Source organism: Furipterus horrens, unplaced genomic scaffold (genome assembly GCF_987537825.1).
Source record: "Furipterus horrens unplaced genomic scaffold, mFurHor1.1.pri manual_scaffold_2, whole genome shotgun sequence".
Classification (NCBI taxonomy): Eukaryota; Metazoa; Chordata; class Mammalia; order Chiroptera; family Furipteridae; genus Furipterus; species Furipterus horrens.
The window spans coordinates 80,879,143-80,902,871 of NW_028327172.1; the positions used below are offsets into that span (position 1 = coordinate 80,879,143).

Here is a 23,729-nt window from a genome sequence, read left to right on the forward strand (position 1 = left end):
ACCAAGGTCTTGTGTTCCTCTAGCTCAAATAACCTTTTTTTTTAGTATCAGGAGATAAAGCTTGTAAAATATATTCCTGATCTTTTTTTTTTTCCATCCAAACATGCAACTAAAGAAGGAAATACTCCCTGTCTTTGCCTTCCAGGGCAGTGTCAGCTCCTGTCCATCACCATTCGTCCAGATGCCAGGTGAGTACTGCAGGTCAATGAGCAGTTCCTTCATTCCTTGTTGAGTATAAATAGTGCATTTGGGCTTCCATTCTTCTCTAACTGTCTTACAACACATTCAAAATGTTGCTCCTCTAATTCAGTCATTCTCAAATTTAGAATTCATCCTGTCTTGAATGCAGCCTTTTGATCATTTGCCTAGCCAAAGTTTATTGGCAAGAGCAATGTCACTTAGGCCCTTGATACAATTTTAAAATGTCTAAAATTCCAGGGCCACGATCTGACGGATTATGCACCTGCTTTGGCATACAAACAGAGAGACCTGTGGGCAGATGAGGAAACTACCATTTATTGAGTGACCTCTATATGCCAGGCACTGAGTTAAGCATCTTGTATTCATTTCAATACATATGTCTCATTAAACAGTCCTACAGGGACAAAAAGGGGGCATTCTTGATAATAGTGGTTGGCACTCTCATCTGTGCAAACACGCATTCCTTCCAGATCCCAAACTCAGAAGTAACATAGTCTTTCTCCAAATTAGTAACCATCAGAAATGGATAAGGGAAAGGAACAGGAGCAGTAGAAGATCTACATGTCTGAATGTCTCCACACTGTTTCCCAATCACATTTACTGTCACTGGATCCTCTCTTTTATAGGAGAAACATTTCTGTAGCTTCTCTTACCATCTACAATCATTCTTTCTCTTTTTCAGGAGAAAGTTTTTCTCTGGGATTATTCTTATTTGGAAATTGGAAATATAGACATAAGATCTGGAATCCTCGTTTACATAGTCTTAATTCTGTTCTTAGCCTTAACTACTCCTCTGGATATAAACCTGTGGTGTGAAATAGAACCTTCTGTATTGATATTAATTTTCATTTGCTCCAATTTTTTCTAGGGAAATATGCTTATGATAAAAACCCTAACAGCAGCTTTCAAATTCATGAGCAGATTAGAAGTTGAGGCTATAAATTTTAAGAGGAAAGTGGACTAAGTAGAATTGTACTGTAAGTTTCGACAAGGACTTTTGATTTCTTTTGGGTGAATGAATAAATTTATACATAATTCTTGAACACAGTAACAACATACTGGATTTACAGAAAATATATCAGACATAAACTCTGCCCCCATGGAGTGTGTAGGGAAGAGGGTTGTAACTCAGCTGAAAGAGTAGAGAGCATAAATGAAGGGCCACATCATATGACAAGGGCCAAAGTGCTGTGTGTGTAGAGTAACATATGACTGAGTCATGACACAAAGGACATGATGTATCTGACTTGGCCCCTGCAGAAGAGTGGGCACAGTGGGCAGGAACAAAGCTCAGAGGTGGTCCACTGTGGTTTGGGGAAGGTAAGAAAGGTAAGAAAGTCAGTCATCTGCATCTCCCTCCCAGTTCAGCCCTTTTGTGGCCTGGAGGTGTGGGTCTTCACTAATGAGACCACACTCACCAACAGCTGGAAACAATTTTACTGGCTTTGACTCCATGCCCCTGAACATGTTCTAAGTGATAATGTGTTACCTGCTACAGCTGAGCTTCAGGAAGTTTTTAGCAAACACATCTTTTCCATTCTGGATCCATTTCACTCACCTTGCCTTAAATACAGTTTTTCTCATTTTCAGCTTCTTCCCCTGTTTTCCCCAAGGGAAACATTCTGTGCCAGGCATTTCTCTTTCCAAACTTGCAGTGTCCACATTATGGCCACAAGAGGGCAGCAAATAACGCGAGACCACTCAAATACAAGAAATATTTTTTGTAGTCCTTGCCCTAACTTGGCTGCACAGAAGCCATATCCTTCCAAAGCAAGCAAGCCATGCCTGCTAGGTGCTAGACGCGGTGTTAAAAGTCAGTAAGTATACAAAGGATTAGAAGGATACAACATGTCTCGGAATTGAAGTGAGGTTATAGTATAACCGCATCTAGAGATATCGAATCTCAGATAATACTCCTAGAAGCAGCTTCTTGTTAATGGTCCTGTGTATATGAGGACAGCTCAGAAGCTGTGGGAAAGATGCCTCATCAGATTAATGTAAATGTCAATTTACTTATCTCTTTAAGCCCAACCCGTCCCTAGCACGGGTGCCTGACACAGAGAAGGAGCACAATGAATGTATGTTGAGTGAGCGAACAATTGAATAGTTTATTGCACCGCCTAAAGTGAACTCATCCCCAAAGGCAGAGTAAACTTTTGAAACATTGTTATTTGAGCTGGACCAGATAAAAGGGGTAATGCAGCCTTATTTACCACTTTCAAGACGTTTATCTACTTAAATGTTAACCGCGATGTGACGCATGTTAGCGACGTATCATTTCACAGGAGGGACTCTGTTCCAACGGAGATGCCTCGACTTTCCCGCGAAGAAAAGTTTGCTTGTTTGCTTTTCATTTGGCAACAGGTTCACCGGTCATGTCAGGTTACTACGGTGTCAGAAGGTCTTTCCTATCTGACTCCGACTTCCACAACACCAAACAATTTGCAAACGACCTCTGCACCTCCAGCGTGGCGAAGCCCTTCCCCTGCGAGTCTTCCGCGGGGCAGAGCCACCCCGCCCTCCTGGATTCCTACTTCCCGGAGCCCTATGGGGACCACCGCCCGCCCGGCCTGACCCCCAGCACGGGCCCTTTGTTGGGCGCCTCGCCTCTGCCGCCACTCCTGCCGCCCCCCTTCCCCAGCGACCCCACACACTTCGTGCTGGTGAGTGAGTAGATATTCCCCGGTTAGGGAGTCACTAAGGTTACGCCAGCGCAAGCGCTTGGCTATCAGGCTGAAGCCAGGCCTGGCTGGCCCTGGAGAACCCCCCACCCCACCCCACCCCCGAGACGCCAGGACAGACAGCCTTCCTCTGAGATCCGTGCTCCCCGCGACAGCAGGAGGGCCTCTCCTGGGGCTCGGGCAGGGATGACTAACAAGGCAGGATTTCTATCCATTTTGTTAATGCCCTGCTGGTTTGGCCAGACGGTCTCCCATCGTTCTTCCAGCGCGAGGAGAGAGCCCTGAAGTTATGTCTCAGACAAAGTTAGGCTGTAATCCCCTCCGCCACCCCACAGCATTTCTACCCTATAGAACCGCGTTCCCTCTCAGTCCTTCCAAAGAGGAGTTCATAAAGATCTGAAGAACACTAACACCCTCCTTCTAGAAAACTGCAAAGCCTTCAACCACAAAGGAATGAACCTCTCTGAAGTTGGAATTTTATACTAAAGGAGGGTGGAGGAGGGGTGGGGTGGGATTAACATTACTGAGGACCTTACTCCAGCTCGGAACTTTTATGTGCCTTGATCACTTACTACTTGCAGCATCCCAGAATACCTTTACTGAAGCCCCATTTTACCATAAACAAAAGGAAATGCTCAGTCAGGAAGCTAGTATAAGGGTCACAGCCGTGAGCTGAACCCCACATCTTTCCAGCTCCAAGCCAGTGAGATTCCTACCATCTTTGCTCACCAGAGCAGGTGACCTTCGAAGTCCACTCCAAGGCCCGCCCCTTCCAGGAGCCACTGCCTGTTCCCTGCTGTGGAAGGGCATCCTAGGACACCTGGTATTGTGATGTTCTAGAAGAATGCAAGATGTGGTGCACTGTAAAGGTCAAATGCTGTATCAATGTTTATTTTACTATTCTCACATTTCATTCATTTAATGTTGTTTTCTGGGGAAAGGGATCTTCATACATACAGGGAACCTAATTCTGAAATAAGAAAGGAGCTAAAACCTTCCCTGCTGGTGTCAGTCACCAGAGGGAAAGCTGCCTAGGAAGGAGAGTTCAGACAGCAGAGGCCATGGCCTGGCAAGCACCCTGAGTTGGGGAAGAGATCTGTCCACATCCGAGCATCATCTCATGACTAACCCCAGTGACCTTTCCGTTCTCCTCAGAGAGATTCATGGGAGCAGACAGTGCCGGATGGCCTCACCCAGCTGGACCCTGTGCCCACTGATGCCCTGCAGACCCTGCCACCCAGCACGAGTTGCCTCTCCCAGCTGGATTCGGGGAGCACCACTCAGCACAGAAGCTCGAGCTGGGGGGGGGCCCTGGCTGGGGCTCAGTCCTACTCATTGCATGCACTGGAGGATCTGTATCACACACCAGGGTACCCCACCCCACCCCCATACTCCTTTACCCCTTTCACAGCAGTGTCCAATGACCTACCACCCAAGGCAGTGAACCTCTCCCCAGATGAGGGGGCAGATGTGTCTGCCCTTCAGGACCCTTCTCCATGGACCAAAGAAGATGGGAACATGGTGTGGGGGTCATATGAATGCCGCAGAGCTTACTGAGGGGTTCACCAAAGAACTTCTATGCTTTTATTTTTTTTAACTTAGGTTCGATATTCCACAGATCGTTTTTGGTGTGGCAGCTCACTCAAAACTGGATTTTCAAGATAAGCCATCATGCCACCCTTTGTTAATGGACAATGGAATTTATTCGTAATATTCCCCAACTTATCAGGGACCTTATACTAATGACAAAAGCTGACAATGCGGTCTTTTTGGAACGTTAGTAACCCTATGCATGCTGAATGTCCTATTATCTTTGAAGTCTCAATTTTAGCACTGATTTTTTTCCTTAAATTACATTAAAAAGTTTATGCAGATCCATAAAAGATACTGATTTTTCTGTTTAATTTTTTAAATTTAATCTTTGTTGTATTTTTCCCTTACCATTTAATCCCCTTATACCCTACTTTCCCCAGCAGTCACCACATGTTGTCCGTGTCCGTGAGTCCTTTTTCCTTTTTGCTCAATTCCTCCCCTGGCCCTGGAGACCCCCGAGGCTGACCTCCTCCTAAATCCCCCCAGCCGTCCTGTGTGTGCTCTTTCGTAAAGAGAATGCCTAGGATACAATGTAGATTAGGGCAATTTATACCATGGGATTTTAATACATTAAGCGTGTGTTACATGCATTTCCCTCCTTACAGTGGCTTGTAAAGGCCCAGTAACAAATATATCACCATATATGAATGCTTTATTGTCATTAAAATACGATGAGGTCAGGAGACCATGGCTTCATAAATATATAGTTTTGACTCTTCTGTAAAGCCCAGAATGTCCAAAAAGTGGGGCAATGAGAAAAACAATAAAGGCCAGAACTTAGGTGGATCAATGGTTGTCACAATTTAGCTAGATGTTATCTCTCTGGTGGAATAAACCTACAGTTATCAGAGTGGATTAGTAAAATGGGCATTCTGTGATCAAATAAGAACAAATGTGCCCTGCCTGGTGTGGCTCAGTGCATTGAGCACCGGTCTGCAAACCAAACTGAAGGGTTGCAGGTTCAATTCCCAGTCAGGGCACAGGCATGGGTTGTGGGCCAGGTCCCCAGTTGGGGGCATGAAGGAGGCAACTGATCAATGTATCTCTCACCACTGGTGTTTCTCTCCCTCTTTCTCCCTCCCTTCCCCTCTCTCTATAAATAAATAAAATATATATATATTAAAAAAATAAAAAGAACAAATGCATTGTAAAGAAAATACAGAGAGCTGAACTGAGCTGTCAGCAAGAAACACCAGAACACAAAACACCAAAAAGCAAAGGGACTTTGGGAGGACATGACATCTCCCATTTAAAGGAAGACCTTGCTGATGGCTTGTTGGTCAGAACTGCATAGCTCTTTCTATGAATGAATGAAGAAACTGACATCTGAGGAAGTCATCTCTCTCATGCAAGTCTGACTGGTGTGGATTCCTTTACCAATTAAGTTCCCAGAGTAATTTCCTCCAAGCAGCAAGCCTGTCTGTAGGCCATCTCAATGCCTCACATAAAGCACAGCCCATAGGTTTTACCCACACTTCCCCCTAATCTTCTTACCATCTTCCTTTAATCTCTTAACACATTTTTCTGATCCCTCTGGTTCCTCCTGACCCAATGCGTTTTCCCTCCATCTCGTAGGTGTCCAATGCTTCCACTTTCTACCTGGTTGCCTAAAGTCCCTTGAGAGTCTGCATTACATCCCAGCTAGGTAGGAGCCCAGAAAATCAAATAAAGACATTAATTAACCCTTAGAAGTGAATAATTGATCTTACTCCTTCTCCGGGCCTTCCAGAGTGTTTTCTGGAGAAGCAAACACACTCACAATGTATGGAGCACCACTGAAATGCGCAGCTAGAGCGACTTTCTTTCCCACACACCTCTCAGCACCGTCTGGGGGTGGGGGGAGCGTCCCTGCAGGGGCAGACCAGGACCAGCAGCAGTCCTCCGCTGCTGGGGGCACTTTCCCAGGGCCCCTGCCCTGCTCCTTCCCTCTTGCCCTCCTTTCCACCTCCTGATCTTTCCTTTGCTCAATATTTGCTCTTCAATGGATTGGGGGTAACTTCTACTGTGGGAGAGATAGCTGCCCTTTAAGTCCACAGAGACTTGAGACCTCAGTCCTGGTTCTCAGTATGCTTGGCAGAGCCAGCCACCTGTCATCGGTGTCACTCATACTTGGACAGCAGGTCCCTATATCAGAAAAAGGAGCTCTGGCCCTCTCTATAGATTAGGGGTCTTCATCAGGCACTCAGAGTCATTTTTCTAGATTGGTTATATAAAATTTATAATTACAGTCATCTGTTTACCAGCTGTTATTAAGCATATACAAGAATGACTGTGTATATCATCAGTATATCTCCACATCACTTCAATTTTTGTTTGATTACAATGCCAAGTGGTAGGTAGGCATGCTCACTTCTCTTAGTTCACTGTCATCTTCTCACATGTCATGTTCATCCCTTCACAACAGGAGCATGCATTGGCTTTCAGATAAGTGCCACTCAGCAACCAATGGTGTCTACATTCTTCTTAAAGCATGTTTGACAAACTTAATCTATAAAAAAGGAGACATACACAGGCTTATATTCTATCTAGGATTCATTTAAGTTGGGGAGTGGTTCTAATAATTCCACATGGTAAATGATTTTAAATAACTTTATTTAGTTTGACAGTGTGTTTTTATATTACAAATACTAATTTAGTTGTTTTATTGTTCTCAGAATTTACAATACTTTGTTTAAAAGTGAAACCAAGCTATAAAATAATGACAGGGAAATTAATCCTACTTCCCTATCGCATTTCCCATCAGAGTGCTCTCCATTTCCTGCTGCATGCCAGGGACTCGGTGCATCTTTTCATAATAATGCACCATGCCAGTATAAGAAAAAAAATGCACATTCCCCCTGCCCCTGCTCTTTCCTAAACCTGCTGTGCACCCACTCATAGCTTTCCTGGGGAAGCCAGAAAAAATTAGAGAGCTCGGGTTCAAAACACCATCTCTTTCAGGTCCTTGAAGATTAAGCAGAGGTAGTGATCTCAAGTTCAAGCTGCTTAAGAAGGCCTATTAGATGATAATGTCAAAGAGAAGTTGGAAGCAAAATTTGCCTGTATGCAAAAGCTGCAATATGAACAATACTCCTATAAATCACTGGAAACAGACATTACAGTAGTAGTTGAAAGTGTTTGTCTTTTTATATGTTATACAAACCCTAAAAATGAGAGAAGAAAACCACATCTTTACTTTATTTAATAAATGCTCCTAAATGAGCATTAACTTGCTACAGCTCAGTTAATAACACAATGTGGTACTACTGAGGTAGGGGAAGAATTGGAGAAGTACACTATTACTTCAGTACTAGATTACACTACAAGAAATTCCACAAAGGGAAGATTACTAATCCAATAGTAAAATATATATTTATGTACATATATACATATATAATATACATGAAAGTATTACTAGTAGTTTTGTGACCCACTATTCAATATGTAAATCTAAATAATACATTCATAAGAAGTGAAGCTTCAGTTATATTTAAAGAACTAAAATAAAACAGAAAAAGATTCATAGATACAGGGAATAAACTGATGGTTACCAGAGACATGGGGGGAGGGGAGCAGATGGAAAATAAAAGGTGAAGGAGAATAGGAGGGACAAACTTCCAGTTATAAAATAAATAAGCCACAGAGATATAATGTACAGCCTAGGGAATAGTCAATAATATTATAATAACTTTGCACGGTGACAGATGGTTACCAGACTTATTGTGGTGATCACATTGTAAGGCATATAAATGTTGAATCACTTTGTTGTACACTTGACACAAATATAATATTGTATGTCAACTATACTTTAATAAAAAATAAACTGAAAAAACAATTGATGTCCAAGGTTTAAGTCACTTTATGTTACAGTGATTCTACCAATCACACACCAAAATTATATTTTCTTTAGGTTTTATTATTGGGCTCTGTATCAAGTATCCTCTCTATTCAAAGCAACATGACACTGTTCCTCTTATACACCAAACCCAATAACTACTGACTCGCGAGAGCTCACATACAAAATCCAACACTCCAGATCAAGTGATTCTTTAACTAGACTCGTCAAGGGGAGGAGTCATCAATGTCTTAGCAATGTATCTCCAGTACCTGGCTTAGTGCACAGTATATTGTAGATACTCAGGAAAATCTTTGTTAAATTGAACTAAAGTTATACTACAAAGATGAATAACTACTTAGACTCTGATTTTGTGGGTGACAACTCTCTGAGACAGCTCTTCTCCACCATGTTTAGGATTTAACATTAGCTGATAGTATTGGATACTGGACTTTGGTGGTAATATGGTTTAAGAAATTAATTTAATATTTTTAAATGTCTCTAAGAAGAAAAATTACTGAAAATTTGAAGAACAGGAAAATTTTTATATATTCATTCTGTATCCGTATGTACTATAATGTTAAGAAATCTTATAAATAAAAGTTATTCAATGTTTGGTATTATCTGTAATGTGACTAAAACAAATATGAAAAATATATCAGGAACTAGAATCCCCAAAGACCAGACTAAATAGTGAAAAAAAATCTTCTATAATTATCTGTAAATGATGATACCATATTATCTTTGATATTTGATATAGAAGTGTCTTCTGATCATAACCTCTAATAAATAAGACATGTGGGTTTGCAATATGCAATATCATTGTCAGTACATTACAAGCCAAAAGGAGAGAACTGCGAAAAATTTTAGAAGTTCCAAAAGAAAAAAATGTGAACAAAACAAATAATACCTAAGAATTAGCTCTCTTGCATTAGGGAAATTGATAGATACCCCTACTAACCTTCTCCCTAACCAAATATCTTGAGTGGAATAATCCAAAAATGTAATGCTTAATAAATTAACTTGGTCATAAATGAAAGATCACTCAATATTATATTAACTTGGTTATATCTTAGTATTCATAGGCTTTTATCATGGTAATCTTTAGATATGTTTTACATGACGTATATTGCATAAAAAAATGTTTTGAGTAGAAGATAAATTTTTCAAGCAAGCTCTGATGGTATTTCCTTTATTTAAATGCTAAATTATTGAATGCTCATTCCACAGGGCAAGTTTAAACTTTGAATATGTTTTATGGTGAATATGTTTTATGGGAAGAGACTAACTTACCACAAATCACTAAATAACCTCTACCTAATAGTCTTCCTGGTCATTTTCATACGGACCAAACATTCACTCTGGGCCCAGTAACTACTTATTTCCTCCATGTTTTTGGAACTTGATATTTCCCACAAAGTTTGGCAACAGTTTCCCAAAGTCAAAATGACAAAAGAACTTTGCATTAATAGAGGTTAGAGTTGTAGTCAAATTTGAAGAGAATAAACTCCTCCTTTTCCTTATAGTGAAAGCCTTTTTGTATTTGTGTCTCAGCTCAATAAAATCTCCTACTTTGAAGGGAAAATATAGTGCTCTGCCATGTCATTTGCATACAAAAGACTGCCAAAAATGAGTTAAAATAGTTAATTTGAAATCATAAAAAGAAGTGTATTCTATTCCCCATTGTTCTGCATGCTGAGTGACTTTATGAAGGTCAATGACAAACTAAAAGGTTTCTGAGCCCAGTGGACCAGAGATCTGAAAAACCATAATACATGAAGAACTGTAGAAACTAGATGTGGAGCCTCAAAAAGAAAAGCCTTGGGCAAGAGGGGATGATAACTTCTTAAGTTTTACACTGGGCCTGGTCAGACTAGATAATTGGTATATGCTTGATGAATGAATGAAAGAATAAATGAATGAATAACCCAACAAACCCCTAGTAGAGAAGTAGTAGTATGGAAGTGGGAAGCAGTTATTCCATGTTACTCAAAGAGCAGTTGATGACAGAAAGCAGGACTTACTTATCTTCGTATTCCTGGTACTTGATACCATGACTGGTACATAGCTGGTGCTTATTTAATACCTAATTGGCTTTTGGCTCCATCAACGATCATTATATTTAAAGCAGTGTAATAATAGAACAGGCTGTTTCATAAATAGCAAGCTCCCATTTCTTCAACTACTGTGGGCCAGCAGCCCAGTAAACAAACAATGGAAGAAGCCTGAGGCTGGACAACTACCAACAGGGATGTTGAAAAAAGACAATTTCCCAGAACTTCAAAGATCCCTTTCAACATGCAAACATCAGGACCCTATATTTTTAAGCAAGTGAGTCTGTTAAAGCTGTTGAAACCCCACAATATTTTTCAGCCTTGTATTAAGACCCCAAAACAATTATCAAGATGCCCTAGAGGTGACAATGCCCCCAGCAAGAAGGAAGAAGTTCCCAGTCTGAGAAGCACAAGCTGTAATTAGCATAATTAACAGCTCACCCTCCCTTCTAGCCAGCCTATCCTTTGGGTCCTAATGTCTCACAGAATACTCTCAAGTCAGTAAGCTACACTAACTTGTCACCTCATACACCCTGATAGTAGAACAGACAGCAAACCAAAACACTTCCACACACACAACACAGACATGTGTGTTTGCATGTCCAATAGGCAGTATTTTTCCACTGTTAGTCACGAGGCATTAGTGGGTCATTAGATTAACTGACTCCCAACCAACATAAACAGAATGAAATGGAAAAGATGGAATAGAATTAAAAATTTCAGAGTGCCTCATATGCATAGGTGTACACTGTCTCATGAAGTTTGTTTTATAAGTATGGAGATATTGTTATGTAGTATGTGAACATGCAAAATGGATTTCTTACTGTGGGTTAAAGTAGAAAAAGTTTGAAAGTCTGTGCTATAAAAGATCAGGAAGACAACAATGATAGATAAGAGGAAAGGCTTTAGCATCAGACATATCAAAGTCTGATTCCCAATCCTGCCATTTATGTGCTCAATAATCTTGGGCATGTTGCTTACTCCTCTGTGCCTGTTCCCCATTTGTGAAATAAGGAAACTATACCATATAGTTCCCAGCATCCAATCAACACTCAATAAATGACAACTTTTAAAATCTCTTGTGAGAAACATCCAAGTCTATGGTATCTTGGGGCAGACCTGGTTGCTACAGGCCTCATGGCACATGCGGATCTATAAGAGGATTCACAGGATATATTTTGAAAGGATTCTCCCTTATGCCCACAAGCATGGTATGTATTTGGCTCTTAAGTACCTGAGCTGGGGTCTTGCAATTATACAAACACCAGAAACTAAAAATGCTTAATGTTGGGCTAAAAAAATGGGGACTTCTTTCTCAAACTAGGGCTCAGGTCTGAGGAAACCCAGTTGTTTGAAGTTGCTGGCCAGCAGCAGGTGCCAATACACAGGCCCCAGAACTGCTGCCATGGTTAAGGCAGAGGTTTTCTGGTGGAAGGACAGAGAGCTCTTCACCGTCTCTACAGACCCCATGATTTCCAAGGAGCTCAGCTCTCACCCAGCACTGCCTGCTGTCTCCACAGGGCAGCCAACCAGCAGCATCAACTTCAGTGATGTTGCCAAGGGAACGGTATGGCTTCCTGCCACCCCTGTCCATCTCCATGTGAAAGGAAAGGCAAGAAGGAGACTGAGCCTAAAAAGGGAGACAGTACCTCAGGACAGCAGAAAACTAACACACACAGGGAGTCGGGGAGAAGAAAAATATGCAATGCAGGCAAGAAATGGAGGAAAGCAGTGAGAGTCAGGCAAAAAGAAACAAATACATACATACACACATACATAAATACATAAAGAAACAAAGAGGCCAAGCAAAAAAGAGGAAGATTTTTAAAATCAAACCAAAAAATAATTGTAAAAGAAAGGCAGATGACAAAAGAAAAAAACAGTGGAAAAAGCTATTAGGACAAGACACCATCTAATTCCACGCTGCAGAAGCAGTGTTCAGGTACGGCAGGGCAGGGAGAAAGGAAATAGGAGCCCTCTGACCTTGTGTTCTTCCCCTCTTCCTGAGTCTGATCTTCAGCCTGACTTCAGGAGGGAAACTCAGGACACAGGCTCAGGGGCCTTTGGAGAAAGGGGCTCCAGAAGCTGTTAAGATTCCAGCTGGGCTGGAGACAAGCGCACCCTGTCCTGCCCTCCACTGTCAGGTGCCACCTCAGGTTTTCCCAGCCCTGAACCCCTCCCCCAGAGACAAGGCTTCAGCTGCCAAGCAATTCCTACCCGTCACAGACTCTGGTGTCTTGTCACTCCCAGAGAGCCCTGTTCTCCCACTGCCTTGTGGTCCATTCTGCATCAGACACAGGTGAGGGCATTCAGATATTTTTCTGGTGCCCTATGGGGCTCAACTCCACTTTTGCATTTCAGAGAACTCAGGTAACACCAGCAGAGACCTATTACCACCACCTGGCCTGGCCCTATGGGAATGTCTGGCTTATTTGCAAAGGGAATTCCACCATGCCTCTGTCTTCCAGTGCTTTCCCCTTCCCTCAGGGACTAGGAGAGGGTTTGACCTGGCACTCTCTCCCTTTCTGAACAACTCCTGTCTCCTCAAGCTTCCAAGTCACACGGAAGAGACACACCGCATGCTTGGAAAAGATGACCCAACAAAGTCCCAGGTCATTGGTGAGGGGCTCAGGCCTGGACCACCTCCCTCCCACCTCTCATCCCAAAGTGTGATGGTTTGAGTACATCCATGTCCCTTCAGCTCAAATGAGCAGGAGCCAAGTGTACTCTCATTTCTCAACACAAGCTCCTGCAGTAAACCAGCAGGGATGCTCTATACTTGATCTTAACCAAAAGGCTGAGAAGCGATAGCAGGGATGCTCTAGAGGAAGAAAACGGGGAGACGAGGGAACTTCACAGTGAAAAAACCATTGGTCTCATAAAATCTCCAGACTGTGATGTTTCATGGGCAGCCCCCAGAACCTTGGGGAAGAGCAAAGGGTCTTAATGAGCAGGCATTCTGCTGAAACCCCAGTGCCTGGGGACCAGACAGAGTAGACAGAAGGGGAGGGAAGCCTGCAGGTGGCCAGGTGGGACCAGAAGGAGATGAGGTACAGAATTAAGGCCACTGCTGGGCCTCTGGCCTGCAACCTGGGCCCAGAGTGACCCCTTGCTATGCTATACATACTGGCTGCCATGTTCACCGTCCAAAAAGTAAGATTTTCTCCTTAAAATAGAAATAAGGGGTGTGGGGGTCAGTCTGGCTAGCCAGCCTGGCTCAGGTGGTCATGAAGGGCAGCCTGAGTCATTCAGGGTTCATGGAGCTGCCTTTGAAGCAGAAATACAGAGCATCTTTGAGCACTCCTGCTCTGTCTGTGGGAAGGTGGGCAAAATGCTCAAAATAGAATAAAAGCAAGGGTCAGGACCTGAAGGGGTCTCACTTCCTGTTTCTCTGGACCCTCTGTGGGGTGCCTGTGTGCAGGATTTCTGCAGAAGATAGTCCATTTTGTTAAGCCTTTGAATATTCAAATTGAAAGTACCGCGCAATCATTGATTGTCAAATCATGGGTTTCTAGAGGTTTTAAATACTTGGCATGAGGGGGGAAAAACTCAAACCTATACCCGAAGGTATAAAACATTAATTGTGTCCATCTCCTGCTCCAGGAACCTGGATGCAGCTGGATGCTTTGTGAAACTTTAAAATGTTGCATCTTTGCTTCTCTCCTTGCACAGGAGCCGTCCTAGGCGCTGAGTCCCTGTAGCTGCAGCATCCAGCCACGGACCCAGCTTCTGCTGACCACCATGTCGGGTAACTCCGCTGCTTTTCCTGGGGTAGGGTCACGCGGGCCAGGGGCATTTTGATATGGGTGTATTTCCACAGATTTCCTGCATAGAACAGAGAGGCATAAAGTCAGAGCATACAAGGGTGTGCCGGGGATCCCGACAGGGCACGGGCCACACTGTGGCCGCTCCCACTCGGCGCCTGCTCCCGAGAGCAGAGGCCCAGGTGCAGAGTAGGCTGCCAAGGTCGTACGCGTACCCCGGCCCCCCACCCACCCTCCCACTTTGCCGCAGTTGCGCTGCGGAGACTGCACGGCGCGGATTCTGCGCGCCCAAAAGCGGCAGCGGGGGAGCTAGAGGCTCACGGTGAGCCAGCGACGCGAGCAGGACGCGCGGGGCGCACGGAGCTGCACTGTGGCGGTGCCTCTGCGGACCCCGAGTCGCGCCCGCAGCCCGAAGCCCGCGGAGCCGGGAGCCCGGCGAGAAAATCGTGGGGAGGGGCTGAACCGCGGAGAGGACACGGCCCCCAGTCTCTGCGTGATGGGCACGGGATTCTCTGGGTCTGGGCGACAAATCGCGCAACCTCCTTTCCTGAGGAGACCCCCTGGCTCCCGGGACCAGGCCTGGGGGCTTCCTGCAGTCCAGTTGCGGTCTCTGCAATGACCAGGCGAGGCGCTGGCGGCCTGACACTGTCGCCAGGCGCCCAGGCGGGTCGCGCGGCCGCCCCAGGGCGCGGGGCCCAAACCCTCCCCGTGCGATTCCCCCGACGCTCACTCCAATGTCGAGGTCAGAGTCGGAGTCGCACTGGGCTCCTGCGGCCACTCCCGACCGGGAAAGCTCGGCGTGGCCCGGCGTGACCTAACAGCTCGGCCTGAGGTACTCACTGCGGCTCAGCTGGGCCCCGGGACCCCGACTACCCTGCTCCCGGCGCGCTGGCGATCCCTCCCCGCCGACCGTCGGGCGCGCGCTCGGCTGGCCCAGCTGGCCGGGGCTGTCCGGCTTGGTCCGGGCCCTCCGGCAGCTCTGGCCTCAAGGACAGCTCCTTCCGGAGAGCTGCCTCCCAGCCGAGTAAGCGATCCCCGGGGTCCCCGCACGGCTTTCCCGGAACTCGCGCTGCGCAAACTGGACTCGTAGCCTCCGTGCGCCGCAGAGAAATGCCTGCACTAGAAAGGGAGGGGGTGGGGAGAGACGGGAGAAAGGGGAGAGCAGGGAGTGAGGCCTAAAGAGGGAGGAGGGAAAGATGGAGAGCAGGAAAGGCGGAGAAAAGGGGTGAGGGAGGGAAGACAGAAGAAAACGATCGACGGAAGACGGGGACGGAGTTCCCAGAGCCTGGGCCCTTTACTGGGGGTCAGTCTGGCAGATACCCCACCAACCTCAGGACAAGGCTCGCCCAACCTCACAGCCTGCCCCGCTGGCCTCCAGACCAAGAGCACATAGAGGTCGAAGCCTCCCCAGAAGCCACATCTGGCCTGGTAGAGAAGGAAGAGACTCAGTGACTGTTCACCAGTGGGAACATCTCGGTGGGCTGGGTTAGGTCAGCAACTACAGATCAGAGAGTGCCCTTGCACCATCGCCCGGCCCCGCCCCTGGTCCATATCGCCCTCTGCCAGGCCAGCAGGCTGAGCCCAGGTACCCCCAACTTAGTTAGCCAAGACGCTGAACTCCCCTGGACTGGTCTCCACATTCCTGAGCAGAAAATCCTGTATGCTATTGGTCTAGGGATAGGACCTAACCTGAGATGGGTGGCCCACAGATTTCCACATGTTCTGATCCCCACTGAGGCCCTGCAATTTGCCCAGCCTCTCTTCACCCCTTCCAATGCGAGAACTTTGAGTTTCTTTCTCACTTGCCTTTTAGAATTCTCTTTGTGTTGTCCAAACCTAGACACCTGGCCTCAGGTGCCATGGTCTATAAAAGGACCCCCACACCCCAGACTGACACCCGAACCTCACACTTGACCACTGACCCAATTGTCTTCCCCAGAAAAACCAAAGGTGTATCAAGGTGTCCGCGTGAAGATCACCGTGAAGGAGCTGCTGCAGCAGAGAAGGGCTCACCAGGCAGCCTCAGGGGGAACAGTAAGCATAAACCCTTCACTTACTCCCAACTCATGTTAGGCATCTGGGAAGGTGTAGAGGCCGGACATGGCCTTTCTCAGCTATTCTTATAAATTTGGTGCCCAGCATCACCCCAGTTCACACAGGATGCTATGAAGAACAGTAGTGGCATGTTGGGGGCTCAGGACTGGAGGGTGCCCATCCCTCATTGATCCTAGTTGAGTAAGAAAGGCTTGTTGATCCTGTGTAGGAAGAGGAGCAGCCAGCAGGTAAGTAGGTTGTTATTCTGTTAGGAAGACAGTGTATGTGCCCTCATGTATACAAAGAAAATCTCTCCCAGAAACTTACTTCATTTTAGGAAGCCTATCAAGGATAGAATCTCTGTGGAACAGACCCCCTCCCTCCTCATTCTGCTGGAACACAGCCTCTGAGGTCATTGATCTGGAAATCACCACACTGAAAGTTCTCAACCAAAAGGGTCCATGTCTCTGCAGAGGAGACAGCTTGGAATATAGAACCACCCCCTTAAGATGTAATGAAACCTTATGTTGTTCCTGATTATCTCAAGATTGGTCTGGATAGTCCTAAGAGTACCCTGCCACTTATATACATTCTAAACAGACAGTACTGCCAAGAGTTCTCAGGGCAGCAGCAAAACCAAATAAACTCGGTCAGATTATCCTCCAAGAGAGGGAAATTCATCACTGAAAGCCCTTGATTGTACAATTGGTTGTGAGTTGGTTTAGGGGTGCATGTAGGATCTCATAGCTGGGGTGCATGTTGCCAATATCAGCATTGGTGCTGTCTCAAACATGCAATGAGTTTTGTGCCTGGTGCTGTTTGTGTGCAGTGCACTTATGAAATGGGCCTTTGTGGGAAGAGGCAAATGATGTAAAGGTGGACTGGGTTCAGATCTCAGTGCCTCAATGAGGTGTGTATTCTCTGAACAAGTTATTCTGCCTCTCTTGCCTCAGTTTTCTCATCTTTAAACTGGAGAGAAGATTTTGTGAGGGCTAAATAAGTTCTTGCATAGTAAGTGTTCGATGAATGCTAGCTATCATTATTTGTGAAAAGCAGCTACAATAAAATTGAAGCCAAGACTTGAAAGCCAGCTTTTCAGTAACGTTCATCTGCACCCTTTGCTTAGAGTTTAGAGGTTCAGATGTGAACTTGCTATGATATGACTGATACCGTGCAAATTTTAAATTTGGTGGTGAAATTAGTACCTTTATATGCAGAACTTCAGCTAATACAATAAAACTTCCTTCCACTTGTAGAGTTTTACAGTGGTTCTTTTAAAGCATTTTTTTGCACACTCATTATTTCATTTAGTTCTTATAATAACCATGGGAGGTAAGTAGATCAGGAATCTGTATGCCTCTATTACAGCTGAAGTTCAGTCTTGCAGTTACTGATGGTAGAGCTAATCGTAGAACCAAGGTCTTCTTATTCTTAATACAAAAAACAAAAACAAAAAACAAAAACCTTCCCACCTATTGGCTCCCTAAATTCATCTTTCTGCAGATCCAGCTATGCTAAGTAGGAGTATAGTAACCTCAACCATCAGCCCCTTCAATTTAAAAATAATTATAAAATTAATAAAACTAGGAACAAGAGAACTGGGAAATGCTTCTGGAGCAAACAAACAAACAAAAAAATCATCAAGATGTTCATAACAAAATGTAATCCTTCACTACGGAGCTTTGGTACAGGGTAGAATTCTGCTTCAGCTGTACCTGAAGAAGTTCCACACATGGCAATTTTATTGCTGTTGTCCTCTTACAGGTTGGTTTGGCCACTATTCCCCTGTTAGCTAACTGCAGGAAGGAAAGCAAGGGTTAAATATTTTACCTCTTTATCTGATCAGTATCTGTTCCCTGGAGAGGTTTGACTTATCTAAGTTTTTCTCAATTCCCCCTTGAGAGAGAATAAAGCATACTTCTGAAGCAGTGCCTTGCAGAGAGGTTCCTTGTATAGTATATTCACCAGCGCCCACACGGCGGGAGGAGTAGCACACAGATGATTTAATTGCGAGTACAATCCTTCTGTGGGAACTATCAGAAGGATCTGGGATTCCTGGAAAGCTGTGAAGGTATGGTCAGTGGGCAAGGATGGCAGATACCAGGGGATAATGTATGCCCGCTTCTTGGTGTAGATGCTTCTGGTTTAACAGAGGTGATCTCCAAGTTGTTCAGTTGGTGAAGGACCCCTCTAAGAAGCTTTAAGCCAAGGAGAGAGTTAATTTTATAAAATATACATAGCAGGAAGAAATTTACCTTAATTTGTTCTAAACTCAGGGCAGTATCCACAATTTGAATTTTTAAGAAGGCAATTGTGAATGGAACTTATAGACTGAGACAAATATCAGGGTTTCACACAGTGCCTGGAGGAATGAGTGCATGCAGGATTTGTAAATCTGATTTACAAAAACTTATTTCTGCCAGGCCAGATCAATTTGCAAACAGCCCTACACACACACACACACACACACACACAATTCTCTTACCTTTAGGATAAACTGGAGCTGAGTTAGTACTTATCAAAATATACAATTTATCCTTTTTTTAACCATTAATTTCTTTAACAGCCTTGATGTGTTTTTTAAATTGTAGATTATGGACTTTTGTGCTGTTTGAAATCTAAGAGAGAGGTGACTTTCATTGTATTCTTGGAGTAAAGTAGAAAGTGAACCCATAACTAGAAAGATAATATCAAGTAAGATATTGTAAATATACCTTAGGGAGATAAGGTGCGGAGGCAGACAGACAGACCATTGCTGGGGAGGAATGGGGTTAATGAGAGCTCTGCAATGAGTTTTTAAAGCCCACTCCTTCCAAGTCCTTTAGCTCAAGCTGCAGCCAAATATTTGCATGAAGAGCTGGTGAAGGATTCCAGCTTCCTGGTTCATGACATTACAGCATGGATCATTTTCAAAATTAACACCACCTCCTGTTTCAGCAGTGGCTGACTGTGCAATCTCCCAGTGGCTCCGGGTATGGCAGTAAGTATACCTCATAACCCAAGAGAGAGGTGTAGTGAGCTCAGCTTCCCGGCACAGAATCACAGAGCAATGCTGGTCCCTTTAAACTTTAAAGCCACCACCTGAAACCTAAATAATAATAATAATAATAAATCCTAAATTAGTTAGTATAATTATCAATTCAACTAGGAGATACAGGCTGCTTTACTTTAAATCATTAAAAAGAACACTCTCATAAATTTCAAGTATTTATAGTAGTGAAAAGACACCTTGCATAAAAATTAGTAAAAAACGTACAAGGAATTGAAATAGTCCCTGATCATTAACTAGACTATAGCTAGGCTCCAACTCAATGACTAAAGCTTTAAATTTTTTTATTTTTTATTTTATTTTTTTAGTATTTCATAGCTGGCAAGAACATGTGAATATTTTAAGGATTTAAAAAGTTAGGAATTGTGTCCTTTGGGGAAAACAAATGCCTAAGGCTAAGTAGCCAGACAGTATATGAAAATTTTGAGGAAAATAATTGCTTAAATCATAAAAGTTGGGATTAAATAAATGTAAATTCTTGTTAATTTTAAATTGAATAGTTTTATAAAAAGGCTATTTACTGAGTTTTCTTGAACTGTTACATTCTGTAATATAAAAATCATTTAAATTACATTTTTATGAAAATTAAGAGCTTTAAAATTTAAATGGGAGAATCTGATATTAGAAAAAAATCCCCCAGCAAACCTAAACATTGAATCTAAATAAAATATAATACTGGTTGTATTTAACTTTTTTTAGAAGAAAGAATCTGGCTTACCTTAGAGCAGAAGGCAACATAGTCCACAACAAAATGTCTTAGCTTTCCCTGTAGAGAACTTTCATTTCACTTTGCTTTATGGTCATATTCTTGCTTTGGCAGCTGTCCGGTGGGAACAGTGTTCACCTTTCAGATCCAGTCACACCTCCTTCTTCAGGTCAGTACAGCCAGCATTACAATTTCCTCAAAAACTCTTTCAAAAGTGCATCTCGAAAGTCTTTCAATGCTTGATTCAGGGGTTAAGATAGGCACCACCATTTAATTGCAGTCCAACCAATCAGAAAGTGAAAAAGCATAGTGACTTCAGATGGAAGCCCCACAAGGGAACAAGTGCAAATGTTTCCTTCTTTCTGAACTGTCTATTCTTTGCTATCTACTCTGTCCCCAGGTTTAGGGTTTGTTAGTTTTTTCTCATTTATTCTAGTTCCTCATCTCCAAGTAATTAAACGATACTAAAAGATCAGAATTATTTTTAGAAACTTGTTTTTTTTGTTTTTTGTTTTTTTTTTTTTAGTGTACCTTTAGATGGAATACAGAACATCCTGAGGTCCCAGAATCATGCCTTTGCTCTTGTTCAATCAGCGTTTAGTCGACAGGGACTTCCCTCCCCCTCTTTTTCTCTCTTCTCAGAAAGCAGTTCAAACAACTGTAAGTTTTCTCAGCCCAATACCAATAACTATTACATAAACACTCCTACCTTTGCTGCGCAGCAGCAAAGACTTTAAAGAGTTCAAATATAAGCAAACCTGCTTATGGTAGCTCGCCACTGAATTTGCCATGTACATTTAACTTCAAAGGAGCCTTAAGACTTCAAAAAAATCCCTCTGATGGACACACTGTAAATCTATCTTCTTTAAATGTTTAAGAATAATAACCACAAATTGGACCCATTAATACCAAAATGGAAAAGGAGTCATGGTTTCAGACATATTCTTGTTTGGTATTTAACAACTTATTTTAATTCCATTATTACATTAACATGTTCACTAAGAAAGCATTTTTGCATTTTGTAATTTAGAACAAGGAGTACTAACTTGTCCTTTATGTTCCTGGCTTCTATTTATAATTTGCCTTGCCATTTATATCACTCTTCAAAATTGAAGGGTGAAAAACTGAGCAATTGTGAAAAGTTTAGGAAAGTAGCAACCCTAAATCAAGAGAATTATTTCCCATGATATCAGAAGTTTTCCTAATGCCTCAAACGATTCAGTAAGCTCTTTCTGAGAGATTTACTTGAACTGCCATAGGGGCTGAATGTGGTTGCTTTTCATGGTCCAAGAAAGTGGAGGCTTGAGCCATTATTTGACTGAAATAGGTAGACACAGGTTGGATCACCATCCTTTTATTTTAGGCCTAGCTACATTCACAGCCAATTTTCACGTTATTAACCAGATGCATTTCACTGAAACTTCAGTTAGCTAAAGCAACTAAAAGATCCCAAGTGCCTATTTGCCTTCTTTTCCCTTATACACAGAAAATATTCAGAATATAGACTAGAACTTTATTCAAATCAATAACTGCAATTTTTAAACAAAAAAGTCTTTTTCCTTTCTCTTCTAGTCTATTTTGAACCTGAATCGATTTCTCCCACACCCAATTATTTTCAACCACAAGAATTTTCCAATTGTGTTTCTTGTGAAGAAAGCCCAAGCTGCCTTGACCAGATCTTGGATTCCTGCCTTCAGACAGAGACACACCCGGACCCTTTGCTCGATTCCATGAGAAGTATTCCAAACTATTTCCAGGACAGCTTCCAGGTTGCCCCTTTCTGCTTTAACCAGAGCCTGGTAATGTATCTTTGTTCTTAACAAAATCTGTTTATTGTTTACTATACGGTAATAGTGCTTTGTAAGAATGCATCATCTCATCTCATGAGAAAGCATACAATCACCATCAACAAGAAAGTAATCCAAGGAAGCAAACAAAACCATTTGCAACTCAGTGGAAGTAGAAATAGCCACACATTTCCCAAGTTGCTATGCAGAGTTGGTGTGTCCCAGTAAAAAGGTTTCCTGGCAATATACATTTAATACTTTTAAACTATAAAGTTAAAACATCTACTAATTGGAAATCACTTATTTGAACAATGGCCCTTGGATTTGGGGGTTCTTGAAAATGGGATTAAGGCTGTATCTACACAATACCAGACTTATCATTTTGATAAATGGGTTTTGTTTTATTCTGACATTGAATTTGCTCTACTAACTGCTTGTTTTGGTCTGGTTTAGGCACAAGAACTCATGTGGGTCTGAGATGGTTAATAAAAATGAGACCCTAGTACAATTCTTGATGGACCTCAGATGTTTGAAAAAAATGCAGTAAGCTTTGCATTGGTAGGAGGATACAAGTTGTATAAGATGTCTTTTAGATACTCATAAATATTTTAAACCTTAACAAGTAAGGTTTTTTTTTTAATGTAAATTAGTTTTTATTTCGGTTTGTCAAAAGTCTGTGTAGGTATCAGACTACAGAATATGCATACAGGGCCCCCAATCTTCCAGTCCCATTCAGTTTCAAGTTTGGCTGTCTCAGTAATAACTAAACCTGCCTAAGGGAAAGCAGAAAGTAACTTTTTCCCCAGGGGACAAAACTTTAGTGACTATAAGAGTAGTTTCATGTCCTGGAGCCTCGCAGACACTGGATCATTGATGGTCCCAGTTCTACCTGAGTATGTTCACCTTGTTCTCACAGCCAAGGCTGTGGAGAAATGCCCAAGGTGCCACCTGCAGCTTACATTGTGCCTGAAGCTTATATTGTGGCACACAGCAGGATTTGATGAACAGGTGACTTGAAGCACAATGGGATTTTGTGGCTTAAGGACAAAGCATCCTCTAAACTATGATCATCACAAAAGAAGCCAGTGAAGCAAGGCAATTTATTGTTGGGAAAAAAATAGGTAAATATAGAATGTGGTGTCATGAAATCATGCAATCAGCAAACAAAATTACTTCTGCAGACTTGGGTTGGATTGGGTGTTTTGTTTCTTTACCCCTAATGTTCTTATTCTGAGTTATTAAATCCACTCTATTCAGGCCTTTTAATCCTAAGTTATTAAGCTCTTTGTTCCCTGGTTTTCATTTCTCTAGACCCCAGGATCACTTTCAGATTCCTCTACTCTCTCTGGCTCCTTAGACTACAGTTACTCGCCAGCACGTCTACCTTCGTATGCCCCAGAGAATAACAATTCCCCCCCTTCTCTGGACACCGGAAACTGTGTCTATACCTCAGAAGACCACTCATACTCTCACTTGTCCTCGCACGCCCAGCACGACCGTTTCTTCCCAGCCCCCACTTCAGGTTGCTACTGTGCGTCCTGTGAGGCAGAGCACTTGGCCACCGTCAGAGCATCTGAGTACTTTTCCCATCCCGGCACAGACTATGTGTACTGTGACACCTCGGCAGTAGCAACCAGTGATTTCTATGTGAGGGAAACAAACTGTGACATCTGCTATAGTTCATAGAATTTCATTAATTTGGAAGATTGTGTGTATATACCTGTTCTTTGGCCGCACCAAATGACAACTTGAATTAAGCAACTTGTTAACAAAATACCACATGTGCAGTTTACATGTCACCATTTTCAGTTTTCTGCCACTAACTTAGGCATTAAGATGAGGTCCTCAGACTGGGTCTTTGTGCCAATCCTACTTTGTATGCTTACAGTTAAAAGTTTTGTAGGGAACATTCAATTGTTTTACTTTTCCATGTAATGAACAAACTCTAACTTTTTTACTAATAAATAATTTTGTATTATTAAATGTTGGCTTACTTTTTAAGTTTTTGAAAACTGTTTCCAATTGGTTTGAATAATATAAATTATT

General features: G+C 43.0%; 2 protein-coding genes across 3 annotated transcripts; both read left to right on the forward strand.

Annotated features, from left to right (window-relative positions):
* The first annotated feature begins 166 nt into the window (after positions 1-166).
* POU2AF2 (POU class 2 homeobox associating factor 2) lies at positions 167-4,492 on the forward strand. Its single transcript, XM_090267883.1, has 3 exons — positions 167-188; positions 2,566-2,864; positions 4,038-4,492. Exons 1-3 carry the CDS (start codon positions 182-184, stop codon positions 4,437-4,439), a joined length of 708 nt encoding a protein of 235 aa, XP_090124009.1. The 5' UTR covers positions 167-181; the 3' UTR covers positions 4,440-4,492.
* A 14,410-nt stretch (positions 4,493-18,902) lies between these two features.
* POU2AF3 (POU class 2 homeobox associating factor 3) lies at positions 18,903-23,457 on the forward strand. Of its 2 annotated transcripts, XM_090265904.1 has the most exons (4): positions 18,903-19,121; positions 20,011-20,065; positions 21,469-21,695; positions 22,995-23,457. In XM_090265904.1, exons 1-4 carry the CDS (start codon positions 19,116-19,118, stop codon positions 23,367-23,369), a joined length of 663 nt encoding a protein of 220 aa, XP_090122030.1. In that variant the 5' UTR covers positions 18,903-19,115; the 3' UTR covers positions 23,370-23,457. The 2 variants fall into 2 exon arrangements, with proteins under 2 accessions (XP_090122030.1, XP_090122029.1); XM_090265903.1 differs by lacking the exon at positions 18,903-19,121 and having other exon boundaries at positions 19,859-20,065.
* The last annotated feature ends 272 nt before the right edge of the window (positions 23,458-23,729 follow it).